General features: G+C 46.4%; 2 protein-coding genes across 3 annotated transcripts in view; one reads left to right on the forward strand and one right to left on the reverse strand.

The window, feature by feature from the left end:
- The first annotated feature begins 10,995 nt into the window (after window positions 1–10,995).
- On the forward strand, window positions 10,996–19,668 carry IL4 (interleukin 4). Of its 2 annotated transcripts, XM_036847253.1 has the most exons (4): window positions 10,996–11,195; window positions 11,476–11,523; window positions 16,644–16,769; window positions 19,479–19,668. In XM_036847253.1, the coding sequence occupies exons 1-4, from the start codon at window positions 11,061–11,063 to the stop codon at window positions 19,569–19,571; spliced, it is 402 nt and encodes a 133-aa protein (XP_036703148.1). In that variant the 5' UTR covers window positions 10,996–11,060; the 3' UTR covers window positions 19,572–19,668. The 2 variants fall into 2 exon arrangements, with proteins under 2 accessions (XP_036703148.1, XP_036703149.1); XM_036847254.1 differs by lacking the exon at window positions 11,476–11,523 and having other exon boundaries at window positions 11,061–11,195; window positions 19,479–19,571.
- A 4,905-nt stretch (window positions 19,669–24,573) lies between these two features.
- KIF3A (kinesin family member 3A) overlaps window positions 24,574–25,013 on the reverse strand; it is a 72,811-nt gene continuing 72,371 nt past the window's right edge. The window contains exon 19 of the mRNA XM_036847249.1: window positions 24,574–24,613. Within this exon, the coding sequence (XP_036703144.1) occupies window positions 24,592–24,613 (22 nt within the window). The 3' untranslated portion in view covers window positions 24,574–24,591. The remainder of the gene's footprint in view (window positions 24,614–25,013) is intronic.

The following is a 25,013-nucleotide window of genomic DNA, read 5'->3' on the forward strand; positions in this document are numbered from 1 at the left end:
AGCATGAAGAGCTAGCATTATTATTTGCAGAGGCAGACCCTGACCATCTAAGTTGCAGATTTCTTTTTCTTTCCGATGTCAGAAATTTACTGGGGAGACTGGAGGAGGGTTAGGGAGGGGGGTAAGATTTCCTTAGCTTAGACCTGAGCCTGTGCTGCCTGCCTTGAGCCCAGCCAATCCCACCTGCCCCGTGCCTTGGTGCCCGGGGCTCAGCCTGGTGGGCCTCCTCCATCTGGGGCTCCGAGCTGGCTGGACAAGGGTGGACCTTGCCCCACTTGACCTCCCCCTCCTCAGAACAAACTAGCGTTACAATGGGTGCCACCCTCGCCAGCCAGCCAGTGGAGGAGCCACCTGCTTTACACGGGGGTACCTGAGGCAGAGAGCAGCCCAGGCACATTTCTTCTTGGCCTTATTTATTATTGTGTGTTATTTAAACAAGTGTTTTTGTCTGTACTGGGGATAGGGAGGGACTGTTACTGCCAGAACTTGGAGCCAAGGGCCCGGAGACTTGGGGCTCCAGCACTAAAGCAGCGAGCATTAGGAATTCCTGGCAATAAGTACTGTATGCAAACTTCTGCTACCTCACTGGGGTCCTGGGGCCGAGGCAGGGGACAGGTCACAGGGCCAGAGTAGCCACTCTTGTCTGACGGCCAGCAGTCGGCCCTCAGCTGAGTAATTTATTGTTTTTCCTTGTATTTAAAGTTAAGTATTAAAATATGTTATCCAAGAGTTAATAATATATAGAAGAGCAGCCTAGAACACCGCATATGGTGTGGATTGTGGGGAGGGGTCATTGGACAAGTTGTTTCATTGACTTTGTCAAGCTGGAGGCCAGAAATAAAGATGGTGACAAGAGACCTGATGGTGTTTGCCTTTTATGTTGGCCTCTGGGGACGCTGGCCCGGGTTCTGAAGACTCTGAGGAGCACTTTGGGAGGCAGGGCAGTTGGAGGGGGGCCTAGGATGGAGTGGAGGGGGAGTGAAGTACAAGACCTAGGCTGAAAAGAAGCAAGCCAGTGGCTGGGGAGAGGGGACCTGGCCAGGAGGAGTTCCCCACCACCACCTGCAGGGAGGTGGGAGAAGCATGGGCCAGGGTGTCGGGGTTCAAGGAAGGTGTCTGGAGCAGGCAGAGACCTCAGAAGTGGCCTCAGGACCACAGCCCTGGATGAGTGGCCAGCCTGTGTCTGGCACCACCCACACACCTGCTGGTGTCGCCCATATGAAGCTCAGGGAAGAGAAGGTGGCTTGCCCAAGGTCCCACAGCTGGTATGGAGCAAAGCCAGGATTTGAACCCCAAACTCACTCCAACTCCAAAGCTCACACACTTAACCACCTTGCCTCCCTCTGTCCAAATGCCATCTGTCCTGAATGCACGACCTTTGTAATACTGTCACCAGCCTGTGTGGGCACCTCCCCTGATGGGGAGCTCACTACTTGTTCTCTAGGGACAGCCCATTCAATGTCTGGACACCTCTCATCACTAGAGAGTGCACACTCGCCACCTCTGTGAACAAAGACGCACCAGTGACTTGTGGCCCCTGGACCGTGGAGTGACTGGGGTGGAGAGCCAAGGTCACAGGGCCCTGATCAGACTGCTCCTCCAAGCAGGTGCTTTTGCTTCTCCTTCAGTCAAGGCCAGCACATGGAGGGCAGAAAGCAGCAAGCCTCAGCAAGCCACAGCTAATGGGCACGCCCATCAGCCACGGTTTACACTGTGGATATTCGGAAGGACAGGATGACTCTTGCAATGGGTGGTGTGTCATCAGAGACCAGCCTCAAATGCTGAGCGGGAGGCAGGCACCCTCCCTGGGGAGCACAGAGCCCTGTGGGAACATCTACAGCGATGCTCACCAGTCAGTGGAGGCAGCCACTCAGGAGCCGTGAGAGCTCAGGCCGTGTGTGATTCAGGCAACAGAGGCCACGGCAGGACCTGTCCAGGGTGCAGATGACTGCGGCAGACTGCTCCAGGGACCACTCTCAAATGGAGTGAACCCCTCATTTCCACCCAGGCAGAGGTGAGGGAAGAAGCCACAGTCAACTGTGCAGGGATCTGGGGATGCTCAGCCCAGGGAGGGAAGTCCTGGGAGGGGGCATGGGAGCTGAGTGTCCCATGGGCTGTCCAGCGTGGGAAGTGACGGTCTCAGAACCTGTTAAGTCCCACTGCATTTGCTGAGGACTGCCTGAGACCTGCACTGCACCAGCTGCCTGGGCTAGTGGCGACCAAGACACCACATGCACTCAAAGTTTAGCAGCAGAAAGAAGTCTTTAAACAGTGGGGGTCTGGAGAAGGGTGCTCTACCCTGGGAGGGTGGGAAGCTCGAATGTCAGGGGTGAGGGCAGGAGTGAGATCTCCGCTATCCTCCTCCATCCAGAGATTCGGGGATTTTAAGGTCAGAAGAACATTTATGGAAGATTGATTTTTCTTCTTCTTTAACACAAAACTTTGCTATCCATTCTCTGGTAGCATTACCTTTGACCCATGTGCTCTCTGCCCAAGCAGGGCATTGGCCTGTCTGTCCAAAAGGAAGATGGAAAGGCTTCCAGTGAAATTCCCTGTGAATTTCTCAAGAACAAAGACTGGAATCGAGGTTGGCCTGGGGGAGGACCCCTTAGGATTTCCCAAGCCACAGTCAGGAGGGCCCTGCTGCTGGGGGCACAGTGCCGCCTGGACCCCGCCACTAGGGGTCTGCAGCGCACCACATCCTCAGCCGCCGGCAGCTCCCTGTCTGCGTCTCCGCCTCACCCGACACTGTCTCCAGAGAGGAGCCTGTGGTCACGGGGGCGCGTGCAGTGAGCCGGAGGGGGCTGGGGGGCCTTCCAGGGATGACAGACCTCACAGAGCCACAGAACCAAGCCGCTGTTGCTGGCAATGGGAAAGGGGGCCAGTCAGGAATGAGAGATAAGGAAGGGAGAGGAAAAAAAAGGTATGTGTCAGCTCTTGTGGCTGGGAACATCACCACCTGGGGACTGACCCTCCGGGTATATGCTGGAAGTTTTCTCTAGCCATGTGGTCTCACTTCTTTCATGCGCAAGGCAAACCCCAAACGGGGCCCAGGGAGAAGGGGCGTCAGGAAGAGACAGAAGGCTTGGTGAGTGGGAGGGAGATGCTCGTCATGGGGCCCAGGGTGGGGAGCCCCTTGGCACCCCGGGAACCCCAGGCCTAGGAGGTTTCACTGGAAGAGGGAGGGGCTTGGGCTCAAGTGAGAAGTGAGACACACACTCAGGTTTCCAGCGAACTTGGCGCCAAACACCTCTGTTTGCCGCTCAGATGAGGTGTCAGAAAACACTCCGAGTCACCTCAGGGATTTCTCTGAGGCTGGTCGTCTGAACTGCTCAGGACCCAAGAGGACAAGGGCCTGCATCTTGTTTCCTTGTGACCGAGCAGCTTGAAGGCTGGGGTTTATCGAATGCATCAGCTTATCGCTTTTTCGTTATGATCAACGGGGCGGTGCCTTCTGCTTATGATCTTAATTTAGCTGGTCAGTTTGAACAAACTCAAATCCTGCTCCTCCCTTGAGCTGACTCCCTTCTAAGGGAGTCTTAGAAGAGCCAGACGAGTCTAGGCTGACCGTGTCCAGACGGGCAGCCTGGCCTGGGACACACAGGCCAGGGTCACCCAGCCTTTCCAGAGGTCCAAGCCGGTGTCGGAACTGGTGGCTGTATCACCCCTCCCACACATGCTGCCCACTCCTACTCTGAAAAATAAAAGTCACAAAGCCTCATTATCTTCACTCACTTCTCGGCTCCACCCAAAAGCAACAGAGCACAGGGTTTGCAACAAACTTTCCCAGATCAACTGATTTCTCAGCAGCAAGGGAGAGGGCCCCATGACGAAGCCATTTGAAATCCCAGAAGCGATTTTCTACTTACGACCTCACTTTCTGTTGCGCTCTCTCCCTTCCCCTCCTGAGTGCCTTCTCTTGTGGAAAGTGATTCTCTCAAAGCGTCGTTCAGAAACACCCCCAGCCCGCGTGCTGCCTGGGCAGATGCTGCTGTGTGGTCGCCAGTGACGCAGACGCCATAATTAAATATAGCAACTCCCGCCAGCGCCGCTCTCTGCATCACCTGGACAAGCGTGGGGCCCGAGGGCTCTTCCTGAAACCCACGAAGGTGGGAAGGCCCGAGCTGGCTGTGGCAACCCCTATAGACCCGAGCTGATGGCCTCTGGCGGACCAGAGGGGCCTAAGCCAGAAGGAGTCACCTCACCAGAAAAGCAGTTTCTCATTCATTGTCTTCTCTTTCTTCTAATCTCTGTCTTCCCACATTTTCTATGAATAATGAGCAAACATTCATTTCCCACTGGGGGACAAAGACAAATTTAATTGAAAAAAATAAAGCAACAGAAAATGGAATTGACGCCTGGTCCATGAGGCAGGAGGGAGCTGATCAAAACTGGGGTTGGGAGGGGCCAGCAGCGCACCTGGGAGGCACGAGCCCAGGACCCCTCATCTCAGGTCTAACTGCTCCCTGGGATCAGCTGTCTCAGGAGAGGAGGTGGGCCTCTGTAGGGGCCTGGGGCGCAGGAGGTCCTGCACTATTCCTCTCATGGGTTGGACCTCCTTGGGCCAATCAGATCCAGTGTTTCTGAAGAGAGAAGAAGACGTTCCATGCTTGGGGGTCTTTACCTCGCCTGGCCTGCCTGGAGGTGGGGGCAGGGGGATCAGAGGGGGAGGAGATGGGAAAGGGTGGGCCGCCAGCCCAGCTCTGAAGCTGAAGAGACATGGATGCCCTGCGGGTAGATGGACAGCTCCTGCAGACTCCTCAGCCAGCTTCCCTCTCTTTCAGGAGAAGAAGCTACTTTACCATCCGCTTGGCAAAGCCCAAGTCCACAGCCATGCCCGTCTCAGCTCCCTCCTTCCCTTGTCCCCTCGTCCCCGTGTCGGCGGTCCTCCCTGCGTCTATGCCCAGAATCCCATTCCCCCTGCCTTCTACGGGGGCTTGGGGCAAGGACTTCAGGGTCCAAACCACCCTGGCTTCAAGTCCCAGCTGTCCCCTTGACTTCCCCTGTTGTGACTTAGGCAGAGTCTCAGCTGCCCCTCTGTGAAATGGAGCTCCATACATTCATGCAACAAGGATCTCCTGAGGCTTTTATTAGGTGCCAGACACTGTTCTAGGTGTTGGGGACACATCGTGAAAAAAACAAGATTACTTCTAGTCGGGGGGCAGGATGCACAAACTAGAGAATGCAGGGTATGCAGGGGGCGGTGAGCGCTGCAGAGGGCAACGGAGCAGTGGGGGGCAGGTAGAGGCTGCTGCCATGTTGTGAGAGGAGGTCAGAGAAGTCCCCCTGGTGAGACAGGACAGAACCAAGATCTGGATGAAGTGGGAGGAGTGGGGAGAAAGCTGTTCACACAACAGAGGGAAGCGTCTAGGAAGAGGGGACAGCGAGTGTCAAAGTCTTAGCAATAGCAAGCACTCGTGTGGCTGAGCAGAGCACGGGCAGGACTGGGCTTTGCTCCAGCTCTAGGTGTGATGGAGCGACACGGGCTGCTGTGTGAAGAACAGACCGTGGAGACAAGGGTGGGGCGGAACGACTAGTCAGGAGGCTCCTGTGGAAACCAGGTGGGAAGTGACGGTGGACGTGGCAGAGGAGGGTGGGATGTGGTCAGATTCTGGAGATATCTGGGTCATCTATATAATATACACTTATTTGTAGACATTATTTACATCAACATTATATGTGATGTATAATCATTGTAAATATATGTATATTATATAATACATAAATATAAATATTAAACATATATTTAATTTTTCTATCCATGTAAGTCTTGGTAACTCCCAGGTATCCACTGCCCAACTTCAACAGTTAGCAACTCATCTCTGCCCCATCTGCCCTGCTTCTGAGCAGGGCTGCAGTTTGAAGGCAGAGGCTTTGGCGGCAGATTGGGTGTGGGGCACGGGAGGTTTGCACCATGGTGTGAGCACCCTGAAGGATGGAGTTGCCATTTACAGAGCTGAGGAAGCCTGTGCTCAAGTGTGTCCCATTTAAAAAATAACTATTGATCGTGTGTGATCCCCCACCCCTCGCAACTAGCACCCCAACATAGCTGGCCTTCCGAAACGCATCTACACCACTGCTTCCATTTCGTGAGCCTACTGCGCTCCAGAAGCCACCTCAGTGATGTCGCCAATTTTCTCCCATCACTAAATCCAGCAGAAGCCCTTCTGCCCCTATCTCGCCTGACCCCGAGGAACATGTGATGCTGCTGACCACTCACTTGTCCTCGGAGGCTCACGCCTGGGTTCCCTCTCAGGCTCTTGGCTGCCTGCCTCCTCTCCCTCCTTCTGTGTTTCCAGTGCCGCAGTCATTTCCTGTTCCCTCTCTTCCCTCGCCCTCCCATCCAGGGCAACACTGTTCCCTTAGCTTCCCCTCGTCCTCTGTCTACAACGCAGACCCTCCTCAGCTCAGAGCTGCAGGCGCCTCAGTTCATGCCCCACCTCCGCCACCCTCCTTCCCTCCTCAAAGGCCATCTCTGTGAATGGCGGTTCCCCAGGCCAGAAAACTGAGGTCCTCTTCCTCACCCCTATATTCAGCCAATCCTAAGTGCTATTAATAATAATGATGATGATGATGATAACAATGATAATGGTGATAATGACAGTTGGCATTTATGGGCTTCCTACATGGCAGGCACACCGAACACTTTATATGTATTACCTCCGATCATCTTCCCACACCCCTATTATTAGCCTAATTTGATGCAGAAGCCTGGACAGGGTCACCCTTTTCCAAGTCACCCAGAGAGTAAGTGGCATAGCTGGGATTCAGAACAGCCAGCTCCCACTGACTCCAGGTCCCTCTACTGCTGCTAAGTAACACCAGACCCACAGCACACACTGCCTTCCCCTCCACACCAGCTCCCTCCTTCACAGGGCGGCCACAGTGTTCTACCTGGTTCCCTTCCCAGGCCCACTGGCTTTCTTTGGTTCCTCGGGGAGCTCCCCCCTTTAGGCCTCCCACTGCCCTAGCACCGACCCCCTGCCCTAGCACCGACCCCCCCGCCATCCCCTACCTATTCCAATCTCTGCTAAGTATCACTCCCTCGGAGGAGTATTACTGTTTTCATGAAGAAGCCCATGAGGAGTTGGAAAGGGCTCTGCTGGGTGTTGTCTGGCACAGCTGACACAAGAGGAGCAGGGCTCAGGGAGTCTCTGACTGACCCAGCCGGGGCCCAGCAGCCTTCAACTTCCCTCTGTGCTTTAGTGCCGCCCCACCTGCTTCGCCATCCTGGCCCGCGACTCCCGCAGGCTGAGAGAGGCTCCTTCGCCTCTGTCCTCATGTGGCTGGGTGCTGGCTGCCGTCCCTGACACGCAGGCCCCCACCTCCCTGGCCTCTGAACACCCAGCCACATGCACAGCTGCCATGGTGTCGCCCTGCAGGAAGGGTGGGGACCTTCTGGTCACTCCTGACAGTCTGGAGAGTTTATCCTTTTTTCCCTGGCCTCATCCAACCATTGAAACAAAGCAAAAAAGAAGCTGTATTCTGCTTCTGAGCTATGGATCCCAAATTATATTCCTTTTCTGACTCACATCTTTGCCCCCAGAACTCCAATCCCACCGTTCGGCCCTCAGCAAAGGCTCAAAAAACAACTGTTGAACACGTAGATAGCTTTTCTATTGCCTCCCACGCATGCTGGGATTCTGCTGACCTCTCCTCCTCTCCAGCTCCACCTCAAACCTCAAGGCTTTGAGGGGTGTGCTCTGCACCCCAGACTCTTGTCCCGTGTGTCTGCACTTGCAAGGCTACTCCCGTTTTAACTTGAACATTTCCTTAAAAAAGGACTATGCACCATTTTACTCCAAATAATATTTAACATGGATTTGAAGTCTCTAGTTATCCTGGAAGGAAGGCTGCCCTTTCTTATTAATTCCCCCCATTTGTGTAGCGAAGAATAAACTTACCCTAGCAAAAAACACAAAATACTCCAATTTTAAAATGGGCAAAGAACTTGTATAGACATTTTTCCAAAGAAGATAAACAAATGGCCAACAAATTCATGAAAAGGTACTCAACATCACTAATCATCAGGGAAATGGAAATCAAAACCACAATGAGATATCACATCACACCTGTTAGAATAACTATCATCAAAAAGACAAGAATGTTGGCAAGGATGTGGAGAAAAGGGAACCCTCATGCACTGTTGGTGGGAATGTAAATTGGTGCAGCCACTGTGGAAAACAGTTATGGAGCCTCCTCAAAAAATTAAAAGATACAACTACCATACAAACCAGCAATTTCACTTCCAGGAATATACCCAAAGGAAAGAAAACCACTAACTCAAAGAGATATCTGCACTCCCATGTTCATAGCAGCATTATTTACAATAGCCAAGATATGGAAACATCCTAAGTGTCCATCATGGATAAATGGATAAAAAAGTTGTGGTATATGTACAATGGAATATTATTCAGCCATAAAAAAGGGAATCCTGCTATTTGTGACAATGTAGAACCTGAAGTGAAAACTCAGATAGACAAATACTGTATAATCTAACATATGAATCTAAAAAAACAAAACTCATAGAAAAAGGGATCAGATTTGCAGTTACCAAAGGTGGGGGGTGGAAGGAGGGGCAACTGGATGAAGGCAGTCAAAAGGTACAAACTTCCAGTTGTAAATAAGAACTGGGGATGTAACATACAGCATGGTGACTGTAGTTAACACTGCAGTGTGGTGTATTTTAAAGTTGTTGAGAGAGTAAATCCTAAGAGTTCTCATCACAAGGAAAAACATTTGTTTCTTTTTTTGTTGTTGTTGTATCTATATGAGATGATGGATGTTAACTGAACTTATTGGAATCATTTCACGATATATAAGATAAATCATTATGCCGTACACCTTAAACATACAGTGCTGTATGTCAGTTATATCTCAGTAAAACTGGGGGAAAAAAGAAATAGCTGTTAAAAAAAAAAAGAATTAACTTACCCAGAGAGGTCTCTGATCTTTGTCCTGGCTCTTGGGAGGTAACCTCCAAACCCCTTGAACAAAGAATTTGACAGGTCTTTGTCACCAGTTCCTGGGAGGTAGCCCCTAAATCCTTGGGATTTTCCAAGTTATAGGAGTATCTTTGCTATTTGTGGCAGGACCTAATAGTTTATGCTAATGAGGCCACTCAAGGTGGAGACTGGTCACACCATTAAGCTGCTGTGATATCAGCCCGATCTCCAGGGAGGGGGCTGGAGGATGAGGTCAGTCAAGTGGCCAAGGATTCCATCAGTTATGCCTACTGAATGACACCCCGGTAAAACTAGACACCGAAGCTCTGATGAGCTGCCCTGGTTGGCATGCTCTGTGTGGAGTCACACATCAAGGTGCTGCGGAAGCGACACGCTGTGACTCCAGGGAGAGAAGACAGAGGAGGCTTCATGTCTGGGGCCCTCCTAGACCTCGCCCTCTGTGTCTCTTCTTTTGGCTGGGTCTGGTTTGTATCCTTTTGCTGTAATAAAACTATAACCTTAGGTATAATGCTCCCCTGAGTTCCGTGAGTCATTCTAGCAAATTATTGAACCTGAGAGGATAGTGGGAACTCAAACTGGTAGCCAGTTGGACAGAAGTGAAGGTGGACTGGGGACTCCCAAATTTTCAGCCAGTGTATGAAGTGAGGGCAGTCTTGTGGAGGCTGTGCCCTTAACCTGGGAGGTTTGGCCCAACTCCACACAGTTGGTGTCAGAAGTCACTGCACTGAGTCCGGCAAATCCCCTGCACAGTCCCAATGGAAGGATCCTAAATATGGTCCAAGGACCTTTTTGATACAACTATCCAGATCCTTTCTTTCACGGAGTACAAATCACTGCAATAAGAGCCAAAACGTAGGAACGACCTAAGCAGTCACCTTTTCTGTGTGACCTTCCAGAGGAAATCAGTAGGGAGAGGAAGGTCAGAAACCAAGAGAAGGGAAGTGGAGAGGAAAGAGAAGGAAATGCTCAGGGAGGAATAAGCAGTCGCGTGCTGGGGCGCAGGCATCTGAGTGAACAATGGGGGCGTGCAGCGCCTCACCAGGTCCATAGAAATTAGACTGAAGCACTGGGGCAAGTGGTGGCACCTTGGTCAGGACAACTGATTGGTAAATCTGAGAAATTATGGCTCTTTTTCCCTAATTAGCTGAGGTTGTATTTAAATTAAATTCCATTTTCAAAGTGGTCATTCCTTTTTTTTTTTTAATTACTCTTTTATCTTCTATTTTTAATTTTTATTTTTTTGCCACATGGCACGTGGGATCATAGTTCCCTGACCAGGGATCGAACCCTCGCCCCCTGCAGTGGAAGTGCTGAGTCTTAACCACTGGACCGCCAGGGGAAGTCCCTCAAAGTGGTCATTCCTGAAAACTCCGGATAGGCATACTTTGCCTAGAGCCTCCTTATTGGTAAAGACTTATGGACCTGATGTGACCCTAACTAAGCCCCACCTCATATTACAAGTCCTTGGCCAAAATCCTAAATTTGGAAGAACGGCATGCCTGAGTGCTAGGACAGGAGAGAATCTGTGCCTATTACTTTCCTTCTACCCAGAGAAATAACCCCAGATCAGCTTTTCCACAAAAGGAGAGTTTCCCAGATGCCACCCATACTTGGAAGAAGCCAGGTTGAAATACTAATCAAGTCAAACTTTCTTGATATTACTCTATCTTTCCCCAGGAGGGCTGCACTAAAACAAATTCGGACACCTGTGGCCTCTTCCTTCTATGCAAAGCAAAAAGCCAGCAGCAACCCCAAGCTGATAAGACTAACCTAAAGAGCAAATTATGGTGTAATTTCCTATGCTGATACTTTGTAGTTAATTTTAAAAAAAAAGGTTTCATTTTCCTACTGGTCTGATTTCACAGGAACATTTTACCTGTTTTTGTGAGGCATTTTTTCTCCTGGAAGAGAGGCGCTGATTGGTCCCACATGACTGACAACCTGGTGTAATGAAAATTTCCAATGTAAACTTATTTTCCCTCAGTTTCAGCAATTTTAAATCTATATATAGAGATATCTTTGTCAGAATTGCATTGTTAGCTTCTCCCGGTAAACTGATTGTCTCTCATCGTCAGTGCAAATAGAGATCTATTAATGGGTCTCACCTCCCAACTGATCCCAATGCTAGTCTGCTTACTGGCATGTACCAGCAACTTCGTCCATGGACACAAGTGCGATATTACCTTACAAGAGATCATCAAAACGCTGAACATCCTCACAGCAAGAAAGGTGAGTAAGCTATCTGGCACCATCTCTCCAGATGTTCTGGTGATGCTGTGCGTATTTCTTAGACTGTGAAAAGAACATAACAGCTTCTAGAGAGTTGGTAGTTGGTGGTTGGTGATAGGATGGGGAGCAGTGTGGAGACTTTTCTCCTGGCACTTTTTTTCCCCGAGGGACCACAGGAAGTTTTCTCAGTTTGAGGGAGTCAGAGCTGCTCAGCAAGGCTTACCCTGTGCAGTTGGAGGTAACTCTTGTCTCTTGCTCTCTCGTTCCTGCCTGGGCCAAGAACTCGTGCATGGAGCTGCCTGTAGCAGACGTCTTTGCCGCCCCAAAGGTAAGAGCTGTCCCGGGTCTGCTTTGGCAGATGGGTGACTTGGTGAGGAGAGCCATCCACAAGTGTTCGAACAAGAAATTTTTTTTAACATAAAGGGAACAGGCCCAAATTAACTATAATGGGTGAAACGTTCTCAAAGACTGAGAATTCTGATCTTTACTCTCAAATACATTTTTGTGTTTCTGGTTTCACTTGATTTAGAAGATGTGTAATAGAAACCTTGGGTTTTGTAGTCATAATTCAGATCCCAGTCCAGGAAAAGCTCTTTAGGATTTTACCCAACCCAGGTCGAGCACCTGGAATATAGGAGGCACTCAATAAATGCTGTTGAAGGAGAGAATTTTTCTGGCCCATACATTTCTGAAAAACCAAATACTCGCACAAAAACAGATATTGAGATTACAGGTTGAGAGAGCTTTCATTTTGTCTAAGAGACTTCCTATGGCAACAGAAAAGGTATCGCCAGAGCCCCTCCTCTTCCGCAGCCTGGTCACCTAACAGCCCACCAGCTCCGGGCATGGCTGTCCAGAGACCCTCAGCTTGCTCTGTCCTGCCAACTCCCCTCTGGCCTGTCCAGAACCGTCCTGCTGGACAGGGGCCAACATATCCCTGCCTCCGGCTGCTCCTGCCAGAGCATCTCACCTTTCCTCCTCCTGCTGCATCTCACCCCCGCCCCCCGATCTGCAGTGGGAGGAGATAGATTTGACAGCTGATAGTGCATTTTTCTCTGACAAACACATGACTACAGCCATATCAATAGCTTTCTGCACATCAGTTCCTGTTTTCATGGAAACACACAACTGAGAATGAAAAACCCAAAGCTTCAATTTACCAGTGGTCTCCTAACCACCTGCTTTCCACATGTACTACAGGGTAACGTGGCCAGGAGTGAAGCCCTATGGCTTGGGCAGGGCCACACCCCAGCACCCAGGCCACAGGGCAGACCTGTCCTGGTCGTGAGCAAAGCTGGTCTTCAGGCCTTTATCTGGACTGTCTCACTTCATTAAAGATTATTCCAGGAGTCTGATATACAATGATATATAATACTGTAATATAATTATATAATAGTATATAATATAAACATATAATATATAATATTATATAATACATATTATATAATTTTATCCTTCAGAATCTCATCCCGTATCAGACTGTATCTGTCCATCAGCAGGTTGGAAGGACTTGGAGATTTTATATATATATATAAATTTATATATTATATATATATAATGTATTAATACTTTATATATCTCATATATTAATATTGTATATATATAGAAATAAAATAGCCAAGAGTCCACTGAGCTGTGCTCTGGGCTCTCCAGAGGTTGGCTGCACTGCTGGGAGGGTGCTACCAAAGCCAAGGGCAGGGCCCCAGCAGAAGTGCCGAGGGTTTGGAAGTGAGACAGTCTGTGGCTTTAGCCCCAGTTCTGCCATTAACTAACTATGTGGCCTTTGGCAAGTCTCCACACCTCTTTGTGCCTCAGTTTCTACATCTGAAGATTTGAAAGCAATTTTGAAAGTTGGTTGGAATCCAACTCTCGAGTTAGTGGAAAATGTTATTGTATGATATAACTCTTGATTAAAGGCAAAAACTGGTTGTAGAGAAGCAATCATTCTAAGAAAGGGGCCAGCGGTAGGAAATGATCAAACCCTCCATGACTGCGAGCCCAGTGCGACCCCACTCTGGGCTGCTCTAGAAGACCCAGCCAGCCCTCACCCCCGCCAAGGTGCAGGCCAGTCCCCGCTGCCTTCCTTCACTCTTACCTATCTCACGCCTTCTCCCGAACTGCTTCTATTCCTCCTGGATTAACAATCTCATTTTTCCATTCTTCTCTTTTCCTCAAAGACTCAGCACTGCTTACTTATCTATTAAGATACTTCAGAACAAAGAAAGGTTGTTATTTTCAAAACCCACAAAGGTGCTATGTGGGAGGAAAAGTTACTTCTTTGTGTTCTCAAGAAGAACATCTTTCCAAAATCCAGCATATTCATTTTAGTGCTTTTGGGGATCAAGAGTTCCATTATGCCCAAATTGCGTGGCATCCTGCTCTTGGCAAATGCTGGAAGAATGTGCTGATCTAAATCCTGGGTTCCACATGCAATGCCTCCCGAGTGTCTCTGAAGTTAGGTGGTCTGAGGAAGAGCAAGGTGGAAAGCAAGCAAGCTGGCTGGCCTAGGAAAGACTTCTTGGGTGGACCATTAGTTGGAGGTATTTCCTACTACCAAAGGGAGCAAAAGTCCATAATTTTTCAGAGAGCTCTATGCCAACCCTCAAATCTTTTTTTAAAAGTGAAAGTAGAGGATTTTTTCATATATCACATTCGCTGACTAAATTTGGGCATAAGTGGAGATAATGAATACAATACATACAGGATGGATCTGTATGTCCTTAAGTGAAGCTAGTCAAGACCCAAGTTAGAACTCTAGTAGAATCCCTGCACAGAAGAAGTCTCCCAAGTGGTGTGCCACCACTGCTGTATTCCCATGAGGGGTGGGCTTCTATCTGGCAGGAGACCAGGTCTCCCTTTTGAGCCTCTTTCCTGAGCAGTTCTGAACTGCAGAGTCCGTGTGGCTCCTCAAAGTGTGCTCTCTGAGCTAAGCAAGGCACACTCAGGCAGCGAAAGCTGGACAAGCTGTCAAAAAAGTGGGCGGTCAGAGTGTCATCCTGTTGCCGCAATGCCAATGGAACTAAAACATTAAGGCCTTTAACTAAAACTGCCTTTAGAATTCCTTCTTTTAAAAGTTTTCCATTTGATTCAAACTCTTTTCTATACTTATCCTAATCACCTTTAGAAAGTCTTTTGAAAAATATCTTTTTAGTTATTTTTAAAGATTTTTTCATGTGGACCATTTTTAAAGTCTTTATTGAATTTGTTACAATATTGCTTCTGTTTTATGTTTTGGTTCTTTGGCTGCAAGGCATGTGGGATCTTAGCTCCCCGACCACGGATCGAACCCACAACCCCCTGCACTGGAAGGCGAAGTCTTAACCGCTGGACGGCCAGGGAAGTCCCTGAAAAATATCTTTAGAGGGTGTTTTCCTACCTTAAATGGCTACATACTCAAAACTGAGACAGTATAATTTCTAAGCTCCTAGCCAACGTTTTAGAAAAGGCTCATCAGATTTTGATGGAAAAATAAGCAAAGGATCTCTTCTCCTTTTGGCATTCTTGAACCTCATTGTTCTCTCTCCAGCAACACAGGCGTCTGCCTCCATCTGCATACTCAGCTAGTGTCTGCCTTCTCCTTGGCCTCGCCACCTCTGCTCACCCACAAAGCCCCCCAGAGGTATGGTGATTTATGGGAAGTTTCTTGACTCCCAGAGCCCAGAGATACTGGTGCTGCTCTTAAATTTCCAGCCAGAGTATATGCCCTTTGGAAGGACATGTACTTCATTAAGTACATACATGTCCTTCCAAAGGCCCTGCCCATGGGCCATCAAGCTCCAGAGCGGAAAGGAGAAGCTTTCATAGTCTAGGATTCTGGCGCCTCGGTCTGGGACAAGATCTTCCTGGAAAAACCCTAAAATATGAACTGCACTCCTAGAATTTAGCCTAAAGAAATAAGAGATGAACACAAAGATTTATACAGATGAATTGCTGCCACTTTATTTACAGAAGCAAAAAACTGCAGTGATAGGGAATTGATCAACTATGGCACAAATATGCCCTAGGTTCGTACACAGCTCTCAATCACGTGCTTAAACATTACTGAATGATTTAAGAAATTGCTAGTACTATATGTTAAGTGTAAAAAGGTTATAAAAGAGTATCAATAGTTGGTCCCTATTGCAAAAAAAAAAAAATATATATATATATATTAAAAAAATCTGGAGAGATATTTACCAAAATCTTAACAGTAGTTCTCTCTGGCTAATGGGATAATGAGTGAATTCACTTTTGTTGAATGTATATTACTTTTATAGTAAAAAGTTTGGTAATCAGAAAAAATATGGAAGAACCTAAAAAGCTGCTTGGACAGTGGAGATCCTGTTAATGCACATTGTGACTCAGTGGGTCCAGAGGGAGGTCTGAGATTCTGCATTTCTAACAAGTTCCCAGGTGACACCCACGCTGCTGCTTCATGGGCCACATTTTGAGTGGCAAGGAACAAGAGCAGGTCCTGGCAGAGGCTGGAGACAGGTTTATCTGAGCTGGACTGGGCTCAAGCTAAGACACCCTCCAGGCTCCGGGCCTTTGTTCTTCAGTGGAGAGAGAGAGGACACACCAGGCCTGACCAGGCCAAGACACATTCCCTCTCCCAGGTCCTCAAAAAGAGCTGGTTTCCCACTTGTACAAGCCCTCTTCTGAGGCTCAAAGGTCCCCAGGAAGAGCCACGTGGCCAGACTCACACCAGGGCTGCCAGTATTCCAAGGAGGTTCTGACCCTGCACATTCGAGCCTAGAAGCCCCTAACATAAACTCTGTCCAAGGCCCAGCACCCTTTCTGAGAAGCTGCCCCTCATCTCCCCAGGCCAGACTCCTGGGGCACCTAGCTCTGATCCTGGCACTCACCTCTAGCTGTGTGGGGACATGTCTTATCTCCTCACACTGCTACTTCCTAGGAGGAGGGTTAAATGGAGAGTGCTGGCCAAAGTGGCACTGTCCAGGCCAAAGGATGGGCATTCATTTATTCAACAAACATGTGGGATTTCCAGGGAACCTGGATTCAAAAACTATAAATTACAGGAATAAGAGAGAGCAGACTCTGATTACGAGCTGATGTACATACAACTGCATCCACAGAAAGAAGAGCTTGCATGGGGTAAAGAAACAGACATGGGTTGTAGACAGATGGCCCCGCATGCAAATCCCCACTCTCCCATTTACTTAGTTGAGTGACTTGATTCAGGTACCCCTTCAGCAAAACCCTCCAAGGGAAAAGAAATTGGGAGGTTTCAGGAAAAGGCTGCTGCATTTGCAAGTAACTGGAAGAGGTTGTTTACTGTGATGGGCAGCCTCCATTCACATGGCAGGAATACTTGAATACCTGATCCACAGTTGAGCACATTCACCTTTTCCACTTGTCCTTCTGGAAAGAAGAAATCAGAAGGAAACATCTCTCTCCAATGTTCAAAATCGAGCTAGTAGTGGCTATCTGTGGAATTTCTCTTTCTAGAACACAACTGAGAAGGAAACTTTCTGCAGGGCCGCGACTGTGCTTCGGCATATCTACGGATACCACAAGTGCTTGAACAGACTCCTGAATGGACTTCACAGGAACCTCAGCAGCATGGCAAACATGGTAAGCTGCATTATGCCAACAGCTTGCCTTCCAATGGATGGCAGCCTTACTTCTAAGATATTTCTCCTTATGAATAGTAGTACACTTGGTTAATCAACCCATTCATTCATTCGACAAATATTTGTTGAGGCTCTGTGAGTGTTGCTTACAGGTGCTGTTCTAGGCACTGGGGATACAGTTCTTGCTCTTACAGAATGTTGTAATGGGTGAGTGAGAAAAGCAAACAAGCATATGATTCCAGTAGTGGTAAGTGCCATGAAGAAAAATACAGAACATATAAAGAACATACAGGGGTCATGAGGGAGAGGGCTGACTTAGTAGTTGATGACATCATCTGAGCGGATATTTGAATTAAGTGACAGAGCCGGCCATGTTACTAATTTGGAAGGAACATTCCAGGCAGAGGGAACAGCTGTGCAAAGGCCCTAAGGTAGAAATGAGCTTCATGTGTTCAAAGACCAACAGGAGGGCCTGGATCAGAGTGAGGGAGGAGGATTTTAATAGGAGATCACACAGGGCCTATGGATTCTGCCCCAAGCATGGTGGGAAATTCCCACAGGGTTTTAAGCAAGGCAGAGACCACGATCTGATTTATGTAATTTTTAAAATGACCATTCTGGCTACTGTGCAGTAAATAGACTGAGTAGGGGTAAGCATAGAAGCAAGATGGCCTGCTGAGAGGCTACCACAGTATTCCAGCCTGGAGATGATGGTGGGTGTGACAGGGTGGAAGTGGCAGACATCGTCAGATTTGGGATGTAACCACAAATAGAGCCAGAAGAACTTGCTGACACATCTATTGTGGGGGTGAGGGAAACAGTAAAAGGTGGCCTCCTGGTTCCTAGCCTGGGCCCCTTGGGAAATGGTTGGTGCTGTTAACAGATATGGAAGACTGGGGGTGATCAGGGCTGGAGGCTGAGCTTAAGGTCAGGAGTTGAATTTTATACATAGTAAGTCTGAGGTACCTACTGAATAGTCACGTGAAGATGTTGATAAGCTTGTTGAAAAAGTCTGAAGCTTAAGGGAGATGTCAGAACTTGCGATATTAAGTGAAGAGTTCTTAGAAAGATGTTGTTTAAAGCCACAGGCCTGGACTTCCCTGGTGGCGCAGTGGTTGGGAATCCGCCTGCCAATGCAGGGGACATGGGTTCGAGCCCTGGTCCGGGAAGATCCCACATGCCACTGAGCAACTAGGCCTGTGTGCCACGACTACTGAGCCTGCGCTCTAGAGCCCGCGAGCCACAACTACTAAAGTCCACACGCCTAGAGCCCGTGCTCCGCAACGAGAGACAACACGGCAATGAGAAGCCCGCGCACCACGAGGAAGAGTAGCCCCTGCTCACCGCAACCAGAGAAAGCCCACATGTAGCAACGAAGAACCAACGCAGCCCCAATGCAGCCAAAAATATATAAATAAATTAAAAAAAAAAAAAGAAGCAGGGAGGCTTTTTAAAAAAAAATAAAGTCACATAGAGAAGAACAAAATCCAAGGACTGAGCCCAGAGGCACTCTAACATATAGAGGTCAGGAAGAGGAGGGTCCAGCAAAAGAGACTGAGAAGTAGCCAGTGAAGTAGGAGAAGTCAAAGAATGCGTGGCACCCCAGAAGGCAAGTGAAGAAATTCTTTTAAGAAGAAGGGAGTGATCAACTGTGTCAAATGTACTAAAAAGTCAAGAACGATGAACACTGAGAATGGCCACTGGATTTGTCATGAGGGAGGTTACCGGTGATGCTGATATAAATGGAGATTCGGGAATGAAAGCCTGACTAGAGTGGATTCCATAGAGAATGGGGGTGGGGAGGAGTGAAAAGAAAGGGGCACTGAGTATAAAAACTCCTTCGAGGTGCTTTCCTGTAACGTCACAGAGAAATAGTACAATAGCTGAAGGGCAGGTATGGCGCGAAGGAAGTTCTTTTAAGGTGAGGTCTATATGGAGCATGTCAGTATACCAGTGGGAATGATCCAGTAAGAGGGGAGAACTGATGGTAGGAAAGAGGCAGAGCCAAGAGTAGATGTTATCTAATGCCAAGTAGAGGAATTGGGGACATTCATCCCCTCCCTGCTGCCTTATTTACAAGGTAATAGAACAGGGAGATGACACTACACTCATTGTCTCTTTTGAGCCTCTTAATTATCTTAGGAAGTAGGCACTATTGTTCCCCTTTTACAAAGGAGGAAACTGAAGTTTTTATAAACGAAGTAGTTTGTCTTAAGCAATGCAGTTAATAATTTGGTAGAGCTGAGATTCAAACTGAAGCAGTGGCCTGGTGGTAGGTACCAGGAATCCTTTCCACCTGAAGGGCTGCCAAGCTATGATGTTTCTGGTTAATGGGCAGGGGGGCAAATGGACTGAATCTCTCTCTCAGCAGTCCAGATGGCCACGGGCTCAAGATGGCAGCAGGCAGGTCTGAGCCTCCACCTTCATGTTACGCCCCTGAGCAGAACCTAGCTGTGACACACCTCTCCAGGGATGGCCACACCCTGAAGGCAGACAGTGATGGTACAGTGGCCATTTCTAGGAGTGTAAGTAGCATGCACCGAAAACAGGCAAACCCTGTTGGCCTAGTGGCAGAGTCAAGCCAGACTGGAGGGCCTGGTTGGATCATTGTTCAGGTGGCAAGTGGCAGCATAGGCTTGACCCAGGTAGACAGGCATGAGCAAGACTCAAATACTTAGCAATGCAAACTAATGAAATGTTTCTTTTGTAGACTTGTTCTGTGAATGAAGCCAAGAAGAGTACGTTGAAAGACTTCTTGGAAAGGCTAAAGACGATTATGAAGGAGAAATACTCAAAGTGTTGAAGCTGAATATTTTAATTTATGAATTTTTAATAGCCTTATTTTAAAAATATTTATATATTTATAACTCATCATAAAATAAAGTATTTGCAGAATCTGACAGCATGATGTCATTTTAATGGCATAGACTATATTTACTTGCCAACTTTTGGGGAAACCAATTTAATTTACTGAGAGACTAAAATTGGTGTGGGAATTAAAAAGGAAAGACCACTTCCCTCTCAAGGAGTTCCCTCTCTCATTGGGGACATAATGCATGAAATGATTAAAGAATACAAGGCCACACAAGATGTAAATGATAATTAAAAGAGCTTGCAGAGTGGGTCCATAAGTCCCACTGACTATCAAGTAATTCTGAATTTAAAAAGTGTCAACTGAATGCTTAGAACATTCTTTTCCCATTGGCACAAGGGTTGCTATATTGAGTCCACGGTGGGGAAATAATTCTAGCACACTATCTGGCACTGCAGTGAACAATATTTAATGTCCTAATAATGTAAATTCTTTTGATTCTCAAGCCTTCGAACCAACCAATAGACAAAGCATGGAAGACTTAATTATGGTTACAGAACAGACTAAATTCTATCAAACTGACAACAGAAAAGGAATAGCTCAAAATGATTGAGAGGTAAAAGCAAAAGGAAAGAAAGAGGGGGGGGCACCAACACTGTCTAAGGTTGATGGAATAAGAACAAGAGACTTAAGTATTTATTCAAACTTGGAAACGTGACAGAAGATCTAAAAATAACTTACTATAAAAAATTTGGAAGGGGCAGTATAAATAAGGTAAACTCTCACTTTTCAATGGGGAAATCAATACAAAATATCTAAAGTTGATAAAAAAAATAGTTGGCAAGGTGGTCAGTAATTGATGAATGTTGTAGTTGGGGATGGGTACATGACGGTTGATTACACTACTCTGCTTTTACACGTGTTTGAAAGTTTTTATAATAAAAAGTGAAAAAACCAATAAAGTAAAACCAATAGTAAGTAAATCAAGAAATCTTTGGAGTTATAATGGTAACCACCAGAAAAACTAAAAACAAAAAAGGGAGGGTGGACTGTTGGGAACGGGACTTGGGATAAGAAACAGTGAAAGCAGGGCAGGAGATTTTTGGCTTTCTATTTAAAGTCTGTGTGTGTGACCATGTGCATAAGTGATAAAATGTTTTTAAAAGTTAAAGTACTAAAATTAAAAAGACAGACAATAACAAATGTTGGTGAAGATGTGGAAAAACTAGAACTGTCATACATTGCTGGTACGATTGGAAAATGGTAGCCATTTTGGAAAACAGTGGGGTAGTTCCTCAAAAGATTAAACATAGTTACTATATGATCCAGTAATTCTAATCCTAGGTATCTACACCAAGAGAACTGAAAACATATGTCCACACAAAAACCTCTATACAAATGTTCATAGCAGCATTATTCATTTATAGCAAAAAAGTAGAGACAACTCAGATGTCAATCAACTGATAAATGGATAAACAAAACGTGGTATAGCCATACAATGAAATATTATTTGGCAATAAAAAGAAAAGTACCGACACATGCTACAGTATGGATGAACCTTGGGAACACTATGCTAAATCAAGGAAGCCAGACACAAAAGTCACATATGGTATGATTCTATTTATATGAAATGCCCAGAAGAGGCAAATCCATAGCGGCAAAAAGTAGAATATTGGTTGCTAGGGGCTGCGGGGATGAAGGAAGAGGGAATGACTGCTAATAGACATAGGGTTTCTTTTGGGAGCAAGGAAAATGTTATGATATGAGATAGTCAATAATGGTTGTACAACTCTGTGAAAATACTAAAAACCACTGAATTATATACTTAAAAGGATGAATTTTATAGTATGTGACATATCTCAGTAAAGCTGTTATTTTAAAAAATTAAAGGAGAAAAAGAAGTGTCAAGTCATTGAAATTTGCCTTTTAAAGACATGTTCTCTGCAAGAATATGGATCTAGTAACAGTGAATGAGCATTCTCTTTTCATTCTTGCTCACACACATATGACAAAAATTAATACTAGTACTAAAATTATACCAAAACATGCAACATCTTTTTAACCCTTTCAAAATAAGGGAACAAATCAAAAGCTTAAAGTCTCACCCTGACCACAGCCAGTTTCACCCTGCCCACATAAAATACCAGCATGCCAAGGGCAACAAGTAACTAAGAGAGTCATGGAGCCTTCTAAGGCCACAATGAAAATTTTAATTTCCTTTCTTCTTTGATTGAGACTCATTTGCATTCAATGGCTAATGTGAGCTGTAGTCTGCCACAGGATATGACTTGTGGGTTATAGTTTGTGTATGAGGCCAGAATGGTAAAAGGAAAGGCAGTCGGAAGAAAGATTTAGAGCAGGCCATAGAAGGGACATATGCAGGCTCCAGGCAGGTCTGCCACGGACGGAAATACCCAACAGTAAGCCCTGGAGTTCACCAAGGGAGTGAGAGAACATGAATCAAGGAGGACATACATAAGAAGAATGAGTGAAGAAACTTCAGGATTAAGTGAAAGTTGAGATGCTTGTCGCTTAAGCACATTCACTTAGGAAACTTAGTTACAGCCCATACCTACTTCATGGGACGTGTCTCTTATCTGTGCATGGAATGTGTGACACTGAGAGCAAAGGCTGATCCCCTCCCTCCCTGCTATCAGCTACTTCCACCTTTTACCTATGAATATATTCTATCTCTAACTGGTATTTGTAGGTAATAAATACTTATTGAATAAACGAATGAAAGAAAAAAACATTTTGCTCAGATCTATGGCTGAACGTCTTTCATTGAAACATTCTTGGGCAAGTTAGAAATGCCGGCCTCTGATAAAAATGCCCCAGGGGGGGCTTCCCTGGTGGCGCAGTGGTTGAGAGTCTGCCTGCCAATGCAGGGGACACGGGTTCGAGCCCTGGTCTGGGAAGATCCCACATGCCGCGGAGCAACTAGGCCTGTGAGCCACAATTACTGAGCCTGCGCATCTGGAGCTTGTGCTCTGCAACAAGAGAGGCCGTGATAGTGAGAGGCCGGCGCACTGCGATGAAGAGTGGTCCCCACTTGCCATAACTGGAGAGAGCCCTCGCACAGAAACGAAGACCCAATACAGCCATAAATAAATAAATAAATAAATAAATGGATTATCACGTTTAAAAAAAAAAAAAAAAAAGCCCCAGGGGCTCTCTTGTTGCTATTAGCCAGTGCCCTGTCCAGGTTTCCCACCCTCGTCTGCATGTCATCTTGGTCAGCTTCTCGGGGTGCCCAAATCATCTGAGAAGGGGGAATTTCAGGGCAGAGTGCAAGGTACAGCTTTCTCATGGCCTGGCCTCCCAGCATACAAGGTTAGCCTCGCAGTTCCTACCACCTTCCACTGAGGGCAAGGCAAGCACTTTTCTCTAGTCTCGGAGCCAATTTCCTGGTTCAAGTCATCAGTTCAACTGGAGCTCCATTCCCAGGTGGAGTGCTAAAACCTCCTAGGTTAGCTGTCTTTGCCCCGAGCACTCAGACATTCTCTCCTCAGCTCTCTAGTGTTTCTCTTCTAATCCATCCTTCGTGTCAACTTCTTCCTAGTTCAACGTTCAGTCTCTAACACCGTGTCAGCTGCTAGGGAGGAATGCTGTGCCTGGTAGCTCACCATTCACTCTCCTTCACTACAGCCCTCAACATGCTGCACTGTCATTCTCCACTTTCATGGTCATGAGCTTTGCAAGGACCTTCTACTCAGCACAGCATGGGTCCACAGTAAGTACAGAAGACACCTGGTGACTGAGTGGCATAACTCATGATGGAGTAGAAATCAAGGCAAACATAATATTTCTGTAATGACTCTGGTAGGTTGGGTTAGGCAATATCCTCTTGTGAAGATTGGTATCAACTCTGAGAAATATTTTATTCAGTTGTAAAGTCCCAGTTAAATTCCTTTGTAAAACTGGAGAAATAAAGTCTTTGATTAAAAACTAAAATTTCCCCAGCCCTCTCAAAAGGGGTAGGGGAGGGGAGCAGGTGTAGAAGAATGTCTGATCTGTCATATTCTTTAGTCAGAGCCATAAACGTGTTTGGGTAAGACAAAGTGATGTTCTGATAACGTTGATAAAAGTAACTTGAAGACTGGGTCACAGGAAGCCCAAGATAAATGCTGAGAGGAAACAGGTTCTTTTTGAAGTAGCCTCTTCATAATCATTTTCCCACACATTTGTTCAACTTCTGAAGGAGGACTGAATACTTCATTTGCTTTGCAAATGAAAAAAGCTTAAGAATGAAACATTCAGATAATGTTATAACATGTGCTTAGAAGGCTCCTCCAAGCTTGCTTTAAGTTTAGGCTGCAGCTTCAGAATCGTGTGAACAGTTCCTGCAGGCACATACTAACCGTGGTACCTTAGGCTGGTACTTGGGGTTTTTATTTTGTGGTTTTTTGTACTTGGTTTTAAAAAGAGATTCTTGAGGGTCTTCATAAGAAGGCGGGATGGACAACGACCTCTCAGCAGCATCCTGACAAACAGGCAGTAATAGGTTCCCTGAGGGTGCACCTTAGTGGTGTCGCTTGGTGATAGTACAGCTCCAGAACTCAACTGGGGAGGAGGGGCAGCGGGTGGGAAGGTGCACTATTGCTTATCTTGCTTACACTATGGCAGGCCTCTAATTTTATTTCCATATTCTACAAACATGTGTAGGAGTTGTACACCAGCTAGCAGTTGGGAAGAGGAAGAGAGCAAGACCTGAAATGGCCAGAAGCGTCTCCTCTCTACACAAAAAGCACACTGAAATCCTTTGAAACTTGCTGACAGATCAAAACTTCTCAATGTCCTCTGTGAACTTCTTGAGGCTGCCTAGCACAGTGTCTGGTAATCAATAAATGTTTGTCCAAAGAACACATGATTAACAATAATCCAAGCAATGTTATTGTTTTGGAGATATTTTAAGCTCATTAAAAGTTTTTGAAAGAGATCATGATATCGTTACCAATAAGAAACGTCTCCTTTTACCTTTTAGTGAGATACATTTTCCATACAGACTTCTTTAGGTTTCTGTTCTCAAACACCTAATGACAAGGATAACAAAACTTGGATTAAAATATTTTTGGTGAAAATAAATTTTATCAATGAGAACGGGCATTTTAAAAAACATCTCTCCCAGGTTTCTGTATCATGATGATTTCTGTTTAAAGATCCACAACATTAAGAGTTTCTGGTGTGAAATTACACAGGTCTCTCTTAACCTCATGAAACTGAGAGCCAAGCACAAAGAACCTGTCTATTAAGATCAGGATGGACATAAACACAAAAATAGCTCAGTAAAGAAGCAGACCACTATTACAGGCACTAGGTAAAGATTTTTATTTCTTATTTAACCATGCTGTATGTATACATACAATATCAATATATACAACTTGAACAAATACAATATATACATAAAATACAATGAAAGTTGGCTTTTGAAAT

The sequence above is a fragment of the Balaenoptera musculus genome, chromosome 3, assembly GCF_009873245.2.
Source record: "Balaenoptera musculus isolate JJ_BM4_2016_0621 chromosome 3, mBalMus1.pri.v3, whole genome shotgun sequence".
In the NCBI taxonomy this organism is placed as follows: domain Eukaryota; kingdom Metazoa; phylum Chordata; class Mammalia; order Artiodactyla; family Balaenopteridae; genus Balaenoptera; species Balaenoptera musculus.